The following is a 22412-nucleotide window of genomic DNA, read 5'->3' as shown; positions in this document are numbered from 1 at the left end:
CCCCTCAACAACCACCACCTCAGCGCGCACGCACACACACACACACACACACACACACACACACACACACACACACACACACACACACACCTCAACAACCACCACCTCAGCAAGGTGCACACACACACACACACACACACACACACACACACACACGCACGCACCTTGAGATTTCCTGCGAGACCGGCTTTTGGATGAGGTCTGGGAGTTTTTTGGTTTGGATTTCTTCCCTGTCTTGTGCTTCCCTTTAGGGCTAGAGACACAAGAACACAGTTTAGAACCCCAGCCGTGAGGACATGATGTCCAGGTACACAGCCCGTTTCGACGGGAGACAGACTGGGTTAGATAAGACTGATAAGTGCACGGTGAAGTTAGATCGGGGTGTAAATGTTATCGTACTGTACACGTCTATATCAGAGTTTGTTTGGTTTTGTATTGAATTAAAATCGTAAAAACAATAACTTTGGTCTCAGTGGAGTTTTTCCCTAGACGAATAAAGAACAACATCAACCCAAAATAAAAAAGTGGGTGAAACATCCAATTCAAGCACCTTTCAAGGATTTTCAAGACTCAATTCCCTCAAATTCAAGGACCCAACACGGCATAGTTTGAGACAGATCTAGATGAGAATTTATATAATAGGAACTATCCGCTCAGACAACAATTAAAAAGAGAGGCTTTTGAATGTAGAGGATTGAACACTAGATGGTCTCTTGCCTTCTCTACCACAGCACAGCAAAACAATATATTGCGAAATATGTGTAAAGTTAAGCAATACAGAGACTTATTTACTAGTTGACGAGCTAAGTAAAACATTTTTGAATATATATATATATATGTTACGGTACATGTGGGAACACGGTACATGTGGGAAAACTAGGGTTAGGGTTAGGGTGCTAGGGATAGGGATAGGGATAGGGATAGGGATAGGGATAGGGATAGGGATAGGGATAGGGATAGGGATAGGGATAGGGATAGGGATAGGGATAGGGATAGGGATAGGGATAGGGATAGGGATAGGGATAGGGATAGGGATAGGGATAGGGTTAGACATGCCAGCATGTACCAAATTGACGTAGCACCTAAAACTAACCCTAGTTTTCCCACATGTACCCTATTCCCACATGTACCGTAACATATATATATATCTTTTTTTTTAGAGAGAGAGAGGGGAATTCAAGCACTTTCAATGACCCATGTCTATTTCTCAAAACTTTTAAGACCTTGAAAGAGAGAGAGACCTGGAGGTGCGGGGGCTGGGGGGCGGGGAGCTGCCTCCGCTGTGCAGCCTCTTCCTGGTGCTGAGCCTCTGCCGGGACCTCCGCTGGCTCTGGACGGCCGACTTGTAGTTGGAGATGATGGGGATGATCTGCCTCTCGAAGAAGGCCGAGAGGCTCAGCGTCATGCTGTAGATCTGTAGAAACACAACACGTTGACTCGTTTTTGTATTTATTGTAGTGTATTGTTTATTCTTATTATTATTTCATTTTTCCCTCTTCTCTTTCCTTTATTACACTTCTTTATTGATGTCTTTATTTTGTTCAGTCATTTTAATATTTTCCTTTGATTTATTTGGACATTAACTGTAATCACGTTCTATGACCCAGGGAGACGCTCCAGAAGCCCCTCTGGGTTTCTTGTCTTCCTTGCACCTACTCTCTATGATGGATTATGGTTATTGTGTGTATTAATTATTTTTTTAATGCAATTTTTTCCCCCTTCTTTTTAAAAGCCACAGGCCGTGGTGCTAGAACACTAGACCACCCCAGGCCATGGTGCTAGACCACTGAACCACCCCAGGCCATGGTGCGAGACCACTGGACCACCCCAGGCCATGGTACCTGACCACTGGACCACCTCAGGCCATGGTGCTAGACCACTAGAAGTGTATTTCCATATTCCCCAAGTCATATTAGGATTATGAACGATGCGTGTGGGGGGGGGATCGCTATGACCTCTCTCTCTCCTCACCTGGGACTTCTTGTTGGGCGTGTACGCCTTGGAGTTGCTGAAGATGAGGCGGACGTCTTTGGCGAACTCCATGGCGTTCTCGTAGTTCCCGACGGCCAGCGTCTCCGACACGGTGCCCAGGTCCATTGGAGTGTCGATGATGTCCCGGTAGTCCTGGTGGAGGAGGGGGAGGAGAGAGAGAGAGAGCGAGAGAGAGAGAGCAAGAGAGAGAGCAAGAGAGAGCGAGAGAGAGAGAGAGAGAGCGAGAGCGAGAGCGAGAGAGAGACCTGTTGATTGGCTAATGTGAGAGAGACTAGACCGCCCAGAAATAAGACACGCACAACCCTTTCACTCGATCTACCAGTGCTGGGGCCCCCCCGACAAAAAAGAGATTGTAGTGGATTTAATCTCGGCAAACAAATGTGGTGACAGGAAACGCTAGACTTTAGTAAGTGAGACACAGAGAGTTATTGCTCAACAAGTCACTGGCACTGTCCCCAGGCAGACTGAATTGTTAGCTACGATTTCCCAGAATGTAGAGATACAGACTTCAATTCTCAGTATGTTTGATATAAAACTACGACAGGATCAAAGGAAAGAGGAGAAGTGTGCTCTGGGGAGCGGTGGAGGCTGTACGCGGGGGGGGCTGTTCTAACAACACATCCAACACGATCTAAACATCAGAGACTCTCCTCTCTGAGAGAAAGCAGGGTTCCCACACCTTCTGAAACATCACATTCAAACACCCTTCAAGGACTTTCAAGACTCAATTCCCTCAAATTCTAGGACCCAACATGGCATAGTTTGAGACAGATCTAGATGACAATTTATATAATAGGAACTATCCGCTCACAGGCAACAATTAAAAAGAGAGGCTTGAATGTGTGAACACTAGATGGTCTCTTGCCTTCTCTACCACAGCACAGAAAAACAATATATCGTGAAATATGTGTAAAGTTAAGCAATACAGAGACTTATTTACTAGTTTTTGCATTTTTTAATATATATATATATATTTTAGAGAGAGAGAGAGGGGGGAATTCAAGCACTTTCAATGACCCATGTCTATTTTCAAAAACTTTTAAGACCTTGATTTTTTTTCTTCTTCTCAAATTCACAAACTTTCAAGGGTTTCAAGGACCCGTGGGAACCCTGCTCCCTCCCGGGGAGACGGGCCACTGAGACGGAAGTGTGTTTCTTTCGACATGGTGGAACGAGGAGACGGTCAGTTGCGTTCTTACCGGGTAAGTGAAGAGGTCCACGGGCTGCCTGAACGGCTCTGAGTCTGCGCTGCTCATCATCCTCCGCAGCAGCTCCCTGCACGTCCCCTGCCACGCCCGCACATCCAGAACCACACCACGCTTCTTAGGACTGGGGTGGGCCCGCTAACACAGAGAGAGGGGGGAACAGATCACAAAGTCATAATTTGTGGATGACTGGTAAGTGCGAGCACACATGTTGTATTGTGTAATACTGTACTTATGGAGCTGAGAAAAGTATCTGTGACCCCCCCCCCCAAAAAAAAGAAACTGGACAGTGTTTGGGCAAAGGCTTTAAAGGGGCAAGTAGGGAGGGACCGGCCTAGAGAAACGTGACGCACGCCCGCTCACCCTAACCCACTCACATTCACATTCACTGACACCGCTATCCATACAATGACTGACCCTGCACAAATATTGCCTTTAAATTAAATGATGATTACACTGCGTTCCAAATTATTATGCAAATTGCATTTAAGTGTCAAACATTACATTTTTTGTTTTTCAATTAAACTCATGGATGGTATTGTGTCTCAGGGCTCTTTGGATCATTGAAATCAATCTCAGACACCTGTGATTATTAGTTTGCCAGGTGAGCCCAATCAAAGGAAAACTACTTAAGGAGGACGTTCCACATTATTAAGCAGGCCGCAGGTTTCAAGCAATATGGGAAAGAAAAAGGATCTCTCTGCTGCCGAAAAGCGTCAAATAGTGCAATACCTTGAACAAGGTATGAAAACATTAGATATTTCACGAAAACTTAAGCGTGATCATCGTACTGTGAAGAGATTTGTGGCTGAATCAGAGCACAGACGGGTTCGTGCAGATAAAGGCGTAAAGAGGAAGGTTTCTGCCAGACAAATTCATTGCATTAGGAGAGCAGCCGCTAAAATGCCATTACAAAGCAGCAAACAGGTATTTGAAGCCACTGGTGCCTCTGGAGTCCCGCGAACCTCAAGGTGTAGGATCCTCCAGAGGTTTGCAGTTGTACTATTCGGTCACCCCTAACCAATGCTCACAACCAGAAACGGTTGCAGTGGGCTCAGAAATACATGAAGACTAATTTCCAAACAGTCTTGTTTACTGATGAGTGCCGTGCAACCCTGGATGGTCCAGATGGATGGAGTAGTGGATGGTTGGTGGATGGCCACCATGTCCCAACAAGGCTGCTACGTCAGCAAGGAGGTGGCGGAGTCATGTTTTGGGCCGTAATCATGGGGAGAGAGCTGGTAGGCCCTTTTAAGGTCCCTGAATGTGTGAAAATGACCTCGGCAAAGTATGTAGAGTTTCTGACTGACCACTTTCTTCCGTGGTACAAAAAGAAGAACCGTGCCTTCCGTAGCAAAATCAGCAGCAATCATCTTCATGCATGACAATGCACCATCTTATGCTGCAAAGAATACCTCTGTGTCATTGGCTGCTATAGGCATAAAAGGAGAGAAACTCATGGTGTAGCCCCCATCTTCCCCTGACCTCAACCCTATTGAGAACCTTTGGAGCATCCTCAAGCAAAATATCTATGAGGGTGGGAGGCAGTTCACATCAAAACAGCAGCTCTGGGAGGCTATTCTGACATCCTGCAAAGAAATTCAAGCAGAAACTCTCCAAAAACTCACAAGTTCAATGGATGCAAGAATTGTGAAGGTGATATCAAAGAAGGGGTCCTATGTTAACATGTAACTTGGCCTGTTAAGATGTTTTTGTTTGAAATAGCTTTTGATTTCAGTAAATATGACCTCCTAACGGCCAAGCTCCACCTGCTGCGTTGCGTCAACTCGCCATCGGCGTTGCGTCAACTTCCCGTTGTCCAAGCTCCACCTACTGCTTTGCGTCACCGTCAACGTTCTACTCTAGCTCCACTGTCATTTTTTGTATACAGGAATAATTTCACCCTTGACTGCAATATGTCCACAACAATAACAACATCATACAGAACATTTTCCAATCATGGTAATATTTTATCTACATATTCCCAAATAGATAGTTGCTAGTTCAGTAGATGTTCAACTAACTGTCAACAACATTTCAACTAACTAACCACTAATCCTAAACCTTGCCCTAACCTTAAATCTAACCCTATCCTTAACCATAAATCTAGTTACATATCAACAGATCAGCCGTTCGTCGTCCATTCCTGCAACAAGCTTTCAAGCACCTGTGGTGATTGACAGCAGACTCGCGTGAATAGCAATTCGCAATAGCTGAGTAGTTGGCTACAAGCATTTTCAATCTGGCATTATCTCTATTAACCGCTGTGGTGATTTAACAGCTGATAAAAAAGTTATAATATATTTATCATAATATCAAGTGCACTACAAACAGAGCAAAACAATAAAACACCAGAAAACAACCAATAGGCTATACAATTATAACCAACAACTACAATTGTAAATATACAATTGGTCTCATTGTGACGTCTGCGTCCACCGTCAAAAATCAAACTTTTTTGAATGTTTACTTTTGACGCAGCCATCAGACGCAACGCAACGCTGACGCAACGCAGCAAGTGGAGCACCTTTCATTGATTACAATGCATTTGATCCCAATTCCGGACGCAACGCACATTTGACGCAACGCTCGATGGCCATGGTGGAGCTTGGCCGTAATGCTGCAAATTCATCAAATTACCATTTTTAGTTCTTTACAACCTATAAAATGTTTTGAAACTCTGTTGTGCATAATCATTTGGAACAGTGCATTTTGAGTTTTTAATATTATTATTTTTTTACTGTTATCATTGGGAGGTTTGTTCAATAAAATTTGAATTATACTCTAACGGTTGATGACTTGAAAATTATACTGATTTCATTTGCATCGACTATTTAGGAAAATCAGAGAAAAATAACATTTGCATAATCATTTGGAACGCGGTGTATATAATGATCGGAGCACTTTGAGCTGCAACGTTTGCAGGAAAAGTGCAATACAAATACAAGTTATTATTACATCAGGTGGTATATATATATAAATATAAACTTGACTGACCCGTTGTCCAGTGGAGGTCCCTGGGGTGTCGGAGTCTACGTCCACCTCGGCTGTCTGCACACACACACACACACACACACACACACACACACACACACACACTCAGTACTACACATGGTGGAGCTCACAACTCACAATACGACCGTAGGTGGGGTCATTAACACTAGAACAGCCATGGGCGGGGTCATTAACACTAGAACAGCCATGGGTGGGGTCATTAACACTAGAACAGCCATGGGAGGGGTCATTAACACTAGAACAGCCATGGGTGGGGTCATTAACACTAGAACAGCCGTGGGTGGGATCATTTGACCCTGTGAGTATTTTTTTTAAATATCTTTGCACTCGATCAAATTTCAGGACCCTCCTTTCATTACTTTTTCTAGATGTGTGTTCTATCACCTGGTATCCATATATTTTCAAAATCACATCAGGATAAGCTAAAGATATTTATAAAGATATTTTCCAGTTTTTCTGTGTAGGAGGCAGGCTAATTTACAAGATGGCCAAACTAGTGGTCGTTGTGTGTAAATAGCAGCATACCATTGGAAAGACTGTGGCAACTCTTATAGTAGGTGAAAAAGGCACGGCTGTTCTAGTGTTAAATAATTCCTGGTTATGGTTATGATGATGATCGTTAGATCGTCAAGCTGTTCCGGTGACCTTCGCACAAGCGGCGGACCCTTCCCAGAGTTCCCGGCTTCTGATGGACTCACCTCGTCCTCTCCTCCGCTGCTGCCCTCTGTCTTCACCTTGTGGTACAGATCTAAGATGTCCGTGCAGCTCTGGTCCCTGGACGGACAGACAGACAGACAGACAGACACCGAGGGTCAGTTCTACAGTCAACACTTTCACCGTCACCGCGTTCGTCCAGCACTCATATGGGGTGTAACGGATTACGGATAATCCGTGATCCGTACGGATCGCCCCCCACGGTTCGGCACGCATGTGTACCGCAGATCAATTGCAAAATGTAACCAAGTAATAATATTACTTAATATTAGTTGATATCCCTTGTAAATCACAATGTAGAGTTGCCATGAAAAGATAGACACGACAGTTGCGTGCTTTGTTTTACTCTAAAGCGCAATGATAGGTTGATAATGAAAAAAAAAATCCAGAACAACAAGGCTGCGTTCGTAAATTCGCTCTGGAATCTGATCAGCATTCATGGAACGCCTCTTGTCAAATCAAATTACTTGGTCCCTTTATGACGGACCCAGTGTGCTCTCCGGCGCTCTCAGAGCAAATTTACGAACGCAGCCCAAGTGTATCATGGCGAGTGCTGCTAATGTTGGCGACAGAGAAGAACTCGAAATGCCTCCCTCGTCATTTAAATCCCATGTATGGGAGCACTTTGGCTTCTCTGTCAATTATAACAATGACGGACAGTGTCATTGAAAGTGTGGTCGATAAAAAAGTTACGGTGTTTAAGCGTTGTGCAACGAGAAAGTCGTACGAGCATGGCCACACATTTGCCGCGACATCACCCTGGTGTGTTGACGGGAGGCACGAAAAAGGCAGCTTGACAACTTCTGATAATGTAGCCAATTTTTTCATACCATGTTTAAAGTAAGGTTTCACTTTATTATTTAGTTAAAAGTGGCATAAAACATGTTTATTTGTCTGCTTTAAAGAGCCCAGTGATTCACTGCTGCAACCAGGTGCCTCCTCCCTCTCTCCTACTGCATCATTTAAGTTGAATGTGTGTTTCTGTTTAATATGTAGCCTAATGTTTGAGTGTAGAATATGTTATGTATGTATATATATATATATATATATATATATATATACTGTATATATATCAGGGTTTCCGTTGGCGCCGGTCAACGTGTCCGGGAAGATTTCAATTTACCGGACAAACGTGAGATATTCCGGTCATCATATTAAAATATAATATAGCTGTTTGTCGCGGTGATTACTGTTGTGTAGCCTATATATGCCGTTTAATGTCTATTTCTCATCCGATACGATTAGATGCGAGCTATATAATAATAAATAATAAAGGCTTTCATGATTCGCATGCGCGCTATGTCCAGCGCTGAACGCGCGCCACACTGGGAACTGAACAGACTGCATCGATCAATGAACGGACTCCACATTACGTTAACTGAAGTATGTTAAATTGTTTGGGATTAATGTGAGTTTTCTATTTTCTCTTTCCAGTTTTACCCTTTTTTATCAATAAAACAACGTCATTTCTATAACCAGGTCTCGCTGGTTGGGAAGGCATTTAGTTTAGCTGCCTGTCAATTAAGCAATATCACACGAGAGGGAGTGTGTTATACTGAATATCAGCACGGCTGTGATTCGGTCATAGGTACGAGGCCGCAGGCCGAGTACCGAAGACAATCACAGCCGTGCTGATATTCAGTATAACACACAACCTCGAGTGTGATATTGCTTTTATACAACAGTTCTACAGCGCAATTTATTAGTTAACAGTAATAAGTGACAACAGATTATGATTTGTTTGTTTATTTAATCATTTATTTTGGCTCCGTCAAGAAAAAATAGTTCCGCAACGGGAAGCGAAGTTTTCCACAGAAGTGGGAAAAATAACGTCAGATCAGATACATAAACGGGTTATTTTGATAAACTGGACACATTTTGTGAATATATATGGTTACTTTACTTTCTCGCCTGAAAACATATTAAAACTTCATAAAATGACATTAACACTTGTAGAGCCAAATTACAGCTTTTAGCCAATGGCGGCCAAAATTGAGGATTTAAAAACGGAGGGTTTTGCTTTGCTCGCTGATTGGCTGTAATGTTCTTCTTCTACGTTTTATGTGACAATGTCTTTTTAGTAACAACTTGCGCATTACTAAGTATTTACTAGCTAAGATTGACAAACGATTGGCGTGGTGCAACCGACATTAGGGTTAAAACAACTAGTTTGAAACTAGCTAGTAACTACTAGGGGTTTAGTAACTACTAAATGCCTACATTTAGTAATGACTTAGGCCAAATCAGGCCAGAACACAAACTAGCATACTTTGTATCGTAATGTAGTCTAATTAACGGTCATTTAATAGAACACCTGTGCGGCGGAGTGATACATATAGTTAAAAGTCCCAGTGCTGTTATACTATATATCGTAACTCATGGAATGCCTCTTGTCCAATCAAATTACTTGGTCGGAACTAACTGTTGTATAAATCATACTTAATCGGACTCGGGAGTATGACAATGAGGAGAACATACTGTAACTGTTTATTGAGAAACGATTGATAGGCAGGCTGGAATACGTATATAAAGAAATACCACAATGTCTAGATTTATAACATTTTATTGAAAAGTGCAACATTCTCATATTCGTTGCTCCTCTCGTGAATCCGTTATTCCTCCCTGATTTTTTGCACGGTGAGCAGAACATTTTTTCTTCCCCATCTAAACGCAGCCAGGGGAAATTTTCTTTCCATTCAACTCGGAACCCTCGAGACTTTTTGGCTGGAGGAGCCACTACGCCTCCATCTCTTTAGAGTCAGACTTCTCCTCAGACTCATTGTAGCTTGGTTTCATGAAGTAATTGTTAAGCTTACTTTGTCTTGCCATGTTTACCTCTCGCTTGCTATGGTGCACTTTGAGCTGCAACGTTTGCAGGTTAAAAGCGCTAGCCTATACAAATAAAAGTTATTATTATTATTATTATGGTGGCCCGCTACGCAGGGTTGCCAGATGGGCCGGGTTATCGCCGAATGGGCTACTGGGTTTAGCGGTAATAGACTGGTTAGGCTGTAAATTGTCAATCCCATCTGGCAACCCTGCCGCTAGGCAGGCTATTTACCGCTGATATATATAGGCTATTTACCCAGATATATATACACACACACACATATATATATATACCAGTTTTGACATCTTGAATGTTGTTGGGTTTTACACAGTAAAAGTGGTGTTTTTACAGAATTCGAGGAAAAAGCTTTTTATTTTTATTTTTATGTTTTGTGTTGATCCGAAAAATGATCCGATCCGTGACTCAAAAACCGTGACACGATCCGATCCGTGAGTTAGGTGATCCGTTACACCCCTAGCACTCATGGAACGCACTCTCGTCCAATCAAATGACTCGGTTCCCTTTCATGAATTCACGAACGAAGTACAATATATCCCGCTGTTCGTTCATCAAGAGTTTCGTGGGAAACGGTCTGGTCGGAGGCAGAACCACAACATAACGCAATGTGTCTTTCAAAAATACATGTTAGAAAATAACCGAGCACAGCGACTGCCCTTTCAAATGCGCCGTAACGTTATATATTTTTTGGGGGGTCGTCATGACAGAAATCATTTTAGTGTGGCCTGGGGTGGTCCAGTGGTCTAGCACCACGGTCTACAGTACATTACGCCCATGTCGGCATGGGTTTGAATCCGTGCCCTGCTGACATGCCCTCTCTCCCTTCTCCTGACTTTCATGTCTGTCTTCACTATATCTGTCCAATAAAATGAAAAATATGAGTGGGACTGCCCCCACTCAGGAAAAAATACTTTAAAAAAAAAAAAAAATCTTTTTATAAAAAAAGAAAAGAAAAAAGAAAGGAGTTGAAAACGGTGGATATGGCGTTTCAGGACTAGAGTTGTGAAATTCCCGTCAAGATTGGGAAAGTTTCGGATCATTTTATATGGAAAAGCCTACGGGAACTTAGCGGAAAAGTTTCCCAAACGTATGGGAATTCTGCGAGGACCAGACTCTTGTGTTTGGAGCAGCAGCGGCTGTTCATTTACCCGATAAAGTGGAGCAGCACGTCGGTCACGCCCTTGGCGGCCGCCACGATGGGGCTCTGGGGCTCGTTGAAGGTGCGGGCGTTGTGTTCGATGTAGCGCACCTCCCACATCAGGGCCGAGATCCGCCTGTCAGCAGGGGGGGGAGGAGGGGGGGGGGGGGTGAGCACTGTGCCAAGACACTTTAAACTGACTGAAAGAACACACTCACACACTCTCTCTCACACACACACACACACACACACACTCACACACTCACACACTCACACACTCAACTGTAACCATGTGATATACAAAGGAAAAATAAACATATATAGATTAAATGAGAAAAGAGGTTAGCGCCCCCCCGCTCCCCCCGACCGGGCTACAGAGGGACCACCCACCTGTAGAAGCGGTTCTCCAGGCGCTTGCGGATGGTGCTGAGGTCAGTGAGGTACGCCACCACCGTACAGTACAAGGGGTAGTCACGCAGGTCCACGGGCGACGCAAACGCTTTGACCAGGTCTACACACACATACACACACACACACACACACAGACACACACAGACACACAGAGAGACACAGACACAGAGACACAGACAGACACAGACACAGACGTCACTTTCCCCAATCGTTTTTACCATCTCATCAGTTCTATGCATCATTCCTAAAAAAGCTGTTTCAGGTCCACAACACAAGTCTGTAATTTCCTAAAATCATTCAAAAGCACCAAAGACACAACACGCTAGGGGCGTGCGAGAAGCGAGAAAATTCCCCCCCCAAAATTGTGTGCGTGTCTGTGTGTGCACGTGTGTGTCGTCTCATGTGTGTGTGCGCGTGTGTGTGCGTGTGTGTCTGTGTGTCGTCTCGTGTGTGTGTGTGTGTCGTCTCGTTGTCCTGGCGGGACCCTTACCCAGCGTGAGCAGCTCGTCGATGCCTCGGACCACCCTCTCACAGTCCTCGTCCCGCGTGTGCGCCCCCCACTCCCCCTCCTGGGGGCTGTAGAGCAGCGCCTTCACCTCCTCCTCCGTCACCGCCACGCCCTCCCCCACCTCCTCTGGGAGCACGGCTAGGGGGGGGGGGGGGGGAAGGAACATCAGTTGAAGGGGGGAGGGGGAGAGGGCTGGCTTTATGCTTTAGCCTTTATTTCGAGTCTTGTGTGTATGGACACACCGATGGCGGCAAGCTACCAAGCAAGGCGCCGGCCCCGCTCACTGGGAGCAATTTGGGGGTTCAGTGTCTTGCCCCGAGGAAACTTCCACACGTGGCCAGCCGGGGTTCGAACCGCCGATCTGCCAACCTAGAGTTAGATGACGCCTGCCTGCCTGCCTGTGTGAGGAGCCCAGGAGGCTGGTACCAGTGTAGATGGGGAGGGGGGGGGGGTGCTGAGATGGGGGGAAGAAATCGGAATCGCCTCCCCCTCACTGTCAGGTTAGCTGGGTATTTACCACTTTTTAAAAAACCTTTTAAAAAACCCACTTGTATAGGATGGCATTTTTGTTGTTTTCTCTTTTTACTTCTGATATTTCTATTGATTTTATCATTTTATCATTCGTTAATTTTATAATTTGTTTTATTGCTTGTTTACATTTTTATGAATTACGCTGGCTGAATTACTTGCTGTGTTATGCAATATTCTACCAAATGTACTGTGAAGCACTTTGTGACTGCTGTCTTAATAAGTGCTATACAAATAAATAAAAGTAAGTAAGTAAAGTAAGGAAGAGGAGGAGCAGGTAAAGGAAAAGAGGGGGGGGGGCTCACCTTGGTCAGGAATCAGGTCCATGTCCCAGGGACTCATCTTCTCCCTCTCTCCGTTATCCCACCTGGTTTTGGTTTATAATAATACATTAGACTTATATAGCGCTTTTCTAGACACTCAAAGACGCTTTACAAACTGAAAAGATTCGAGTAGTAAAATAAAAAGAAACCAAAAAATAGATAAAAGAAAGTATAGGGGTCTAATACATTTTTAGATGACTACCGGTAAATCTAAATGTCTTTGTAGGCCAATCTACTCTGTATACTGCAATTACACCTAGATTTCGGGCGGAGAAGCGGCGAACAAGCAACGCCAGCGTGCTCTCTCGACCGGCATTTTTTGAAAAGTGATCATATCAAATCTATCATATCTATACATCATCTCATATTATACTTTTTAGATTACTAAATCTAAATCTAGGTGTCTTTGTAGGACAATAAAGAATATAACCGCAAGCAGCAATGGGGCGTGTTCCTACAGATATGCCCCCATAACCATAAATGGGGTGAGATTGACAGACACGGGGTAGACCTACAGACAGGTTGTAGATTGGCAGATAGGGGATAGACCTACAGACAGGGGGGTAGACCACTCACCTAATATGGGCCAAGTTGAACCCATGATATACTAAGCTATGATATTATGAAGTACCCTAGGACCACGGGCCTGTAAGGTACCAGTCACCTAATTATGGCCTGATATACATAGGCTACCATGCTATGATGATAATATACACTAAGCGCAGATACGAAAATTAACCGGATTAACCCCCCCCCAAAAAAATCGAAATAAATAAATGGGTGTAACGTAATGTGTGCATGACGACTGTCTCACCGCACGGCGTAACACTGGAACAGGCTGTCTGGGTAATCTGGCTGCAGAGGCTGCTGGTCCTCCACCGAGCCGAACCACCAGGCGTCATCGATGATGCTGCGGAAACGCATACCTGAAGACGACCACACGGACGGACAACACTTTAGTTGGGTCCACGCAGACCGACAGACCACACGGTACGGACAGCTCCGTGCAGTGAGAGCGGAACCAGAGTGGCAGACACAGTGAAGGGTAGAAGACGCACGTTAGCCAGACACAGTGAAGGGTAGAAGACGCACGTTAGCCAGACACAGTGAAGGGTAGAAGACGCACGTTAGCCAGACACAGTGAAGGGTAGAAGACGCATGTTAGCCAGACACAGTGAAGGGTAGAAGACGCACGTTAGCCAGACACAGTGAAGGGTAGAAGACGCATGTTAGCCAGACACAGTGAAGGGTAGAAGACGCACGTTAGCCAGACACAGTGAAGGGTAGAAGACGCACGTTAGCCAGACACAGTGAAGGGTAGAAGACGCATGTTAGCCAGACACAGTGAAGGGTAGAAGACGCACGTTAGCCAGACACAGTGAAGGGTAGAAGACGCACGTTAGCCAGACACAGTGAAGGGTAGAAGACGCACGTTAGCCAGACACAGTGAAGGGTAGAAGACGCATGTTAGCCAGACACAGTGAAGGGTAGAAGACGTTGGGAGGAACACGTTACCTGCGCGCCAGTTGCGTTCTTTCGCTTCGTTGTAAAACTGCTGGAGCACCAGGAAGTCGATGACGTCGGGCATGTCGTGGTACCTGAGATGAACGAATGAATGAATGAATGAATGAATGATCTTTATTGTCATTGTAACAGGTACAACGAAATGTAAATGCAAGCCCTAGGTGCTAACAATCAAACAGTCCTAAGATAATAAAAACAAGAATGAGACATAAATAGACATAAATAGGGGGGATGTAAATAGGGGGATAAGTGATCGGTAGACATCTAAGAATGTATCTATTATGTAAACTTATATACTATACACTATATGGCCTATTCACAGGGGGGTGTATAGACAGGGGGAGTTACCATGTAACTGTGTACTTTTATAAACTTAGAAACATATGAACTAGTAACTTATATACAGTATATGAACCCTAACACAAGAATGTTATATTGCAGGGAACATTGCACTATTCCCATGGTTATTGAAAGAACCAGGGAGAAAATAAACTAAATGTATGACGACACAAACACTGTTGGTATGGAGGGAGAGTCTCAGTTCACTTCTGAAGACCCCCGGGACCCCGGAGATAGGAGTGAGGAGACTTACTTTAGGGAGAAGGAGTCGCTGGTCATTTTTCCTGAGATGGGGTCTAGGAAGGCCAGCTTGAGGCAGCAGAGGGTGGGGGGGCCCACCTCATACTTAATACCAACCACCTTCACTGACTCCTGGTCCTGAATGAACACACCAACACACACACACGTGCGAACACACCACTTTAAGCCAAATTATCTTGGTCAAACAAAGTGCTATACAAATACATAATAATCGACTGACTGACTTATGAAGTCGCTCTGGATAAGAGCGTCTGTTAAATGACTAATGTAAAAAATGATAATAAACAAATAAAATAATAATAGACCAATTCTTTTTTTGAAAGCCTGACGACAGAGAAGAGACATGGGAGAGAGGAAGGCAGCAGTAGCAGGGAGAGCAGGAGGAGGTGCGTTACCCTGAGGTTGAGCTTGTTCCAGGGCTGTTTCTGAGGGTTGATGCTGTACGCCTTGGCCCTGCGCACCGCCCTGACGTACGCCTGGTGACCCTGCCTGAAGTAGATGAGCTGGAGAGAAGAGGAAGAGGAGAAGAGAGGGAGAGGGAGAGGAGGAGGAGGAGAGGAGAGGGAGAGAAGAGGAGAGGAGAGGGAGAGGGAGAGGGAGAGGGAGAAGAGGAGATGAGAGGAGATGAGAGGAGATGAGAGGAGATGAGAGGAGATGAGAGGAGATGAGAGGAGATGAGAGGGAGAGGGGAGGGAGACGAGAGGAGAGGAGAGGAGAGGGAGGAGGAGAGGAGAGGATCAGCACACCACCTCTCCATGTCTCGTATCTAACAGGACAAAGTCTTTGTTGCACTCTTGTATTCAACAAGGTACGGGGGGGGGGACCTCCATGGTTGAAGAGGAAGAAGGTTTCCTGGGTTTCTCACTGGGGGGGGGGTGGGGGGAGTTCCTTACCTCGTCGCCCATCTGGGGTACGAACGGTGAGCGGTGGGGGATGGTCTCCATGATCCAGGAAGGGGGCAGCCACTCCTCCGCGTCCCCCCCGGCCAGCGCCAGAGAGGAGCTGGGTTTCTGCACCAGAAACACACAGTGTCAATATGACGTCGTCATCACAAACACACACAGAAGCAACGGACCTCATAGGTGTGCATCGACTAACTCAGTATTCAGACATTCACAGGGTTCCCACACCTTCTGAAACATCACATTCAAGCACCTTTCAAGGACTTTCAAGACTAAATTCCCTCAAATTCAAGGACCCAACACGGCATAGACAGATCTAGATGAGAATTTATATAATAGGAACTATCCACTCACAGACAACAATTAAAAAGAGAGGCTTGAATGTGTAAACACTAGACGGTCTCTTGCCTTCTCTACCACAGCACATCAAAACAATATATTGTGAAATATGTGTAAAGTTAAGCAATACAGAGACTTTTAGAGAGAGAGAGAGAGAGAGAGGGGAATTCAAGCACTTTCAATGACCCATGTCTATTTTCAAAAACGTTCATCCGCCCGTGTCTGTGAGCTCACCTTCTGTTTGGTCTGCTTGGGCTTCTTTTTCTTCTTCCTCTCCGCCTGTCTCCTGCGGACCGCCTCCTCCTCCTCCTGCCCCCCCGCCTCGTCCTCGTCCTCCTCCGAGCTGCTGGGGGCCGGGGGCCGCACGTGCCGTCTGCTGGTGCGCTTGGGGGGCTGGAGGTTGATGCCCGCGTCGGCCGTCCAATCCGAGTAGTCGCTGGAGGACTCGCTGAGGGAGGGAGGGAGGGAGGGAGGGAGAAAGGTGATGTGGAACGTTTGCATTTTCTGGTCACATGGAGCGTCGGGTCACGTTACATAATAATTCTAATTGTTTTGTCGTCATGCCAATTGACTCGTCACTCGTCGATTGTTGGAATTTGGTATTTTATGCGCTAGGCGCAGTTGCAAACTGTTGCAGACAGTTCAACGTTGTTCTGTCCGAGTCCAGGAATTCTTGCGACCTCTGGAGTCACCAAAACTTGTGACTGTCTCCGCAGACACCCGACGTTAGCCAGCGGCGCTACCGGAGAGCTAGCGCCTCAACATGGCAGGTAGGTGGGGGTGTCTGACCTGGAGGAGTGAGTCTGACCATCGCCACTGGGTTCACACAACCCCAAAAACACTCTTCAGGACCATGAATGCGGTCATTGGCCCACCCACTGCAGTTCTGGATCAAAGATAACCATATCGTGAATCTTTATTTCTATCACCGGGGGCGTCGGTTAGCCTAGCGGTTAGAGAGGCCCGGCTAGCGATCAGAATGTCGTTGGTTCGATGCCCGCACTCAGGAGGGAGCTGCCTGTGCCCTTGAGCAAGGCACTTAACCCCCTAATTGCTCCAGGGGCGCCGACTATGGCTGACCCTGTGTCTAGAGCATAAAAATACAAAATTCCAACAATTGACCAGTTGATTGTGTGGCAGTAAAACATGATGATGATGATTCTGGTCATCAGACTCTCACCTGGGGCTGCTGTCACTCTTCCACTCCGCCTCTCCGTCAGAGGAGGCGTCACTGGCCTCTGCCTGGGAACACACACACACACACACACACACATTTTAAATGCTGTATTAATGTCCACATACATGTACAATATCTAAAGGACATACTATCAGTGCATTTTGACATTATGAAAACAGACAGTTACAGTAGTGCTGAGCCAACAACCAGTGATGCTACACACAGGATGTTATTCAACCAGTTATGCTGCACATTCAACCAGTTATGCTGAGGTTATTCACACTAAATGATGATACCAGTGGATTGACAGATACAGTATCAATACTGTACAACAGACAGTATCCAGCTCATGGGTACAAGAAGCACCGCCTTGTCTATATTGAGCGGCTACCAATAATAGCAGATTCTGAGCAATACTTTACTAACTGTTTGGCCCTTCTCTTAGATAGGCCAGTCATTTGAAGGCCTCTGAGAACAAGCTTATGAACATGGCCCAGGCTGCCAAATATAATATAATATATACATCTGTAACCCAGTTGTGATATGGCCTGCTCCAGCTGTTGGTATTTCAATATCTTGGTTGAAAAGGCTTCCTCTAGGCTATGGTCAAAGGTGCAGCCAACTTCTAGAATGAGCACCTCTCTGTGATTTTCATTGACAATTACAACATCAGGGGTGTTTGATGAAATATTAGAGAACACTTCTGAATCGTCACTACACAGACTGAACATGCTAGGCTTTACAGTAGAGTGCTTGTACAGCGTTGCGGCAGGCCTGAATATGGAAATGACACCCTCTGAAATAAGATCCACACACACACACACACACACACACACACACACACACACACGATGACGCCAGCAAATGGATCCTAACCCCCAACTACATTTTAACCCGTTTGGAATTCTACATGGGTTTGCATAGAGGCCCGTTAGTCTGTCCCTTTCGCCGGCCGGCAAAAAAACCCACACACACACATACACAAAACACACACACACACACACAAAAACCACACACACACACACCTCCCCTGTGCTGTCCGAGTCGGCCTGGCTGTCGGGGCTGTGCCGGCCCCCCGCCCTCCTCCCGCGGTCCAGTGGGCGGCGCTCCTGAGCTGAGCGGGTCTGGTAGGCATGACGCTGCTGCTGCCTCTTCCTCTGGGTCCTCCTCAGGGAGCGCATGACCGGAGCCTGCTGCTCTGTCTGGGTGGGGTGGGTGGGGGGGGGGGGGAGGGGAGGAGGGAAGGGAGGGAGGGGGGGAGAGAGAGAGAGAGGGAGGGACGGGGAACCCAAAAGACAACGGTTGAACAACAGGAAAGAAAACGACAGAACTAGAGGAACAGACAATGAAGAGGGGGGGGGGGGGGGGGGCAGGGATGGAGGGGTGCTCAGGAGGAGGGGTCTCTCACCCTGGCAGGGTTGGCCAGCGGCGGCTTCCTCCGGCGCTCCGTGTGGTACAGAGAACACTCCACCTCCCCTTTGGCCCGGCGGCTCTCCTCAGACACCCTGGGTGGGACACACACACACACACACAGTCAGTCATCGTTGCGACAGTGCTAGAGCCAAAAGACCCTCCCCTCACCTGAAGACCCCCCCCCCCCTCACCTGAAGACACCCCCCTCACCTGAAGACCCCCCCCCACCCCCCTCACCTGAAGACCCCGTGTTGGACCTCGTTGACCACCACGCGGCGGCTCCATGCCAGCAGGTCTCTCTCCGTGGCCATCTGGCTGCGGGGGGCGTTGTGGTGCATCTGCCTCACCCCCTCCACCTGCCCGCTGCGCCGGGGACCCGGGTTGGCAGGCGACACAGCCTCCTCCTCCCCCTCCACCGCCGCCGCCGCCCCCTCCTCCTCCTCTGCCCCCTCCCCCTCCACTGCCTCCCCGCCTGCACACAGACACGTCATCAGACACAGAGACTCTGAAGCACAGAGTACTGTGTCCCCAGCACTACCTTCATTAACCCCTATACTTTCTTCTATTTGCCTTTTGTTTCTTTATATTATTACTACTCGATCTTTCCAGTTTGGAAAGAGTCTTTGAGTGTCTAGAAAAGCGCTATAAAAGTCTAAAGGATTTTAAGGACCTGTGGGAACCCTGCAAACATTGAGCCAGCAGAGGTTTAAAACAAGCTTTAAACCAATTCTAAATCCTTTACACATCACACCTTCAAGTGTCACCGCCCTTACAATGACACCTCATTACCTAGTACCAGTACCTGAGCAGTAGTACGCCCACTGGGCCACAGCAAGTCATCCTCTCCCCATCTCCCCATGTTCATCATTCTACACCTCAGCTTTATATATGTGGGTTTCTGACAGTTTAAACCATAAACATACCCCCCTCTCCTTCAGGCTGACCCCCTGGTCCAGGTTCCTGTTGGTTCTGCAGTTGTTGGATCAGGTTGTCCAATGGGCTTACTTCCTGACCCTCTGCAGTCTGCTGGCCAATCACCTGCTCCACCACCTCTCCGTCACCTAAGCCACAAAAAAGGCGTAGATCCCAATTGGTTACCAATCTCACACTTCACCATTATGCTTTCTGATAGATATCCTGCCAAGATTTTATTTTCTGGACGGTTTTACGGTAAAAAAACAGGGTTTCTGAAAATAGCTAAACTAGCATAAACGTTGCTAAACTCCGATTAAAACAACACTGTGTTTTCACTGTCAAAGTTGAATTCGAATGTCCCAACAGTCTCATTACGAACCTAAAAGTATTTTTAGCGCTGTTTGCATTTATTTTTTTGAAAAATGTCTCTACAAAAACATTAACGGCGCCCAAGCCCACGGTGTAGCCTACTAAAGTGTGCCTTTCCACGTATATATTTGTGAAACTATGAAGTAGCCTAATCGTGTTGCGACTGTGCTTCCGGTGTTCGACATGAACGTATTGTAGCAGTATCGTAGAGGGCTCTGTCTTTTGAAATTGGCGCCCCCGTCAAACCCTACGACGATTTAATTTTGAATCCGGTTAGACGAAAAACCGCAGTTTTGTTCGCGAAAGCTTTCAACGGTATCAGATATTTTAAAAATGAAAACCGTCCAACCCTACACTGCAGTTATCAAAAACATTGTCCTCGATCAGAGTCTTAAAAGCAGACACGGGTACTGTTGTTGTTTTTTTGGGGGGGGGCGGGCGGGGTTGTTCCAGGACAAGGTGAGGAGGAGTGTTACCGTTAGCCATGTATCCCAGCTGGGGGACCAGCTGCTCCTCCTTGCAGGCCTCTCGGCCGGGGACCAGGCGCTGGTAGTGGGTAGGGTGGGGGTTCCCGTCCACGTCCACCAGGAAGGGCGGGGGCATCAGGTGGGGGGCCTGCTGGGTCTGCTCGTCCAGCACGTAGTTGTTGGCGTCCCGGATCAGAGGCCGGAAGTCTGTGTGGAAGAACATCTGGTCTGGGATCTGGAGGAGAGAGAGGACGTTAGTCTGTGTGGGAGAACATCTGGTCTGGGATCTGGAGGAGAGAGAGGACGTTAGTCTGTGTGGGAGAACATCTGGTCTGGGATCTGGAGGAGAGAGAGGACGTTAGTCTGTGTGGAAGAACATCTGGTCTGGGATCTGGAGGAGAGAGAGGACGTTAGTCTGTGTGGGAGAACATCTGGTCTGGGATCTGGAGGAGAGAGAGGACGTTAGTCTGTGTGGAAGAACATCTGGTCTGGGATCTGGAGGAGAGAGAGGACGTTAGTCTGTGTGGGAGAACATCTGGTCTGGGATCTGGAGGAGAGAGTATTTGAAACTGACGACGGTATCTCCCGAAATGTTTGGTACATGAAATCATTAAAGCACAACTATGAGTTGATATCATTCTCACTCCACTATGATTAATTTAGAACTTGTTCAATAAATGGCAACAAATCTATGTGGAAGCACACACGCGCTCAGCTCACACAATACGCACATCTCATACGATACAGAGTTCGCGATACGATACGCAATTCGATTTGCGTTACTGTCAAGATATGAAAAATAAAGATAACATAAAAACAGCATGGCAATCTGGGATTGGTACATCCATATATATGTTTTACTCCAAACTAATGATACAACATATCTTAGATAGATATCTTAGATAGATTCTTGAAGAATATAACTTACTCCACCAGATAAATACTTATAAATACTCCACCAGAACCCAAAATATCAGCTCCTTAGTCCATGTAAATGTAAACAAACACTGTGTAGCTTCAAAGCCTGGGGGGTATTCCATCAACGTCGCTAAAGAAAAATTCAGGCTTATTTTCGGATAAATCTTGCGAGAGTTAAAATCTAAATAAACACAGATATTTGGCTAAATCTTGCAAAACTTAGCATAATAAGCTTGGATTTTCCTTTAGCAACGTTGATGGAATACCCCACTGGTTAAAACTATAATTTTAATTTAATAGATTGTCAGTTCTTGCATCCATAGCTCTGTCTATGAATTTCACATTTAACATACATCTCCATTTCTCTAGACCCATTAACTCTGTTTATTTTGGCCCTGTTTAAGACAATAAGTGTCAGGAAGACCGCTGTGAAAGTAATGAGACAATGGTCTTGACTGGGGTTTCTGGTTATACAGGTGTGTTCAGTCATATCATTTGTGCAGGTGTAAGAGAGCTGTGAACGTCTAGTATTGATTCTAGGCTTTGAGTTTACCTTTGGAGTCTGCTAGAGGTCTGTCAACATGGACCAATGAAATTCAAGGAAGCCAAATGAATCTAACTAAACTTTGGCCTGCCAAAATTAGCAGTTTGGAACATCACTAAAAAGAAAACAAATTGCAAAAACAGCAATTGCAAACGGACTGCAACTGCAAGATGCAAACCACTAGTTCTCCTCAGAAAGGATGACTTACAAACCACTAGTTACCCTCAGAAAGGATGACTTACAAACCACTAGTTCTCCTCAGAAAGGATGACTTACAAACCACTAGTTCTCCTCAGAAAGGATGACTTACAAACCACTAGTTACCCTCAGAAAGGATGACTTAAACCACTAGTTCTCCTCAGAAAGGATGACTTACAAACCACTAGTTACCCTCAGAAAGGATGACTTACAAACCACTAGTTACCCTCAGAAAGGATGACTTACAAACCACTAGTTACCCTCAGAAAGGATGATTTACAAACCACTAGTTAACCTCAGAAAGGATGATTTACAAACCACTAGTTAACCTCAGAAAGGATGATTTACAAACCACTAGTTACCC

The 22412-nt window shown here is 45.9% G+C and overlaps 1 protein-coding gene across 1 annotated transcript in view; it reads right to left on the bottom strand.

The window, feature by feature from the left end:
• brwd3 (bromodomain and WD repeat domain containing 3) overlaps positions 1-22412 on the bottom strand; it is a gene marked incomplete at its 3' end in the record, with an annotated part of 45129 nt that overhangs the window by 7995 nt on the left and 14722 nt on the right. The window contains exons 17-38 of the mRNA XM_080529918.1: positions 20398-20623; positions 19561-19698; positions 18875-19079; positions 18633-18729; positions 18238-18426; positions 17228-17289; positions 16282-16495; positions 15700-15816; positions 15202-15309; positions 14799-14923; positions 14198-14280; positions 13497-13608; positions 12665-12726; positions 11814-11969; positions 11303-11423; positions 10923-11048; positions 6911-6986; positions 6195-6248; positions 3192-3335; positions 1972-2124; positions 1242-1414; positions 165-253 (exon numbers count right to left, since the gene is read on the bottom strand). Coding sequence (XP_080386044.1) covers positions 165-253; positions 1242-1414; positions 1972-2124; positions 3192-3335; positions 6195-6248; positions 6911-6986; positions 10923-11048; positions 11303-11423; positions 11814-11969; positions 12665-12726; positions 13497-13608; positions 14198-14280; positions 14799-14923; positions 15202-15309; positions 15700-15816; positions 16282-16495; positions 17228-17289; positions 18238-18426; positions 18633-18729; positions 18875-19079; positions 19561-19698; positions 20398-20623 — 2830 coding nt within the window. The remainder of the gene's footprint in view (positions 1-164; positions 254-1241; positions 1415-1971; positions 2125-3191; positions 3336-6194; positions 6249-6910; positions 6987-10922; positions 11049-11302; positions 11424-11813; positions 11970-12664; positions 12727-13496; positions 13609-14197; positions 14281-14798; positions 14924-15201; positions 15310-15699; positions 15817-16281; positions 16496-17227; positions 17290-18237; positions 18427-18632; positions 18730-18874; positions 19080-19560; positions 19699-20397; positions 20624-22412) is intronic.

The sequence above is a fragment of the Nansenia antarctica genome, assembly GCF_963989245.1.
Source record: "Nansenia antarctica genome assembly, chromosome: 4".
Classification (NCBI taxonomy): Eukaryota; Metazoa; Chordata; class Actinopteri; order Argentiniformes; family Microstomatidae; genus Nansenia; species Nansenia antarctica.
Note: the sequence above shows the minus strand (reverse complement) of the source record. Positions and strands in the feature narration are given on the sequence as shown.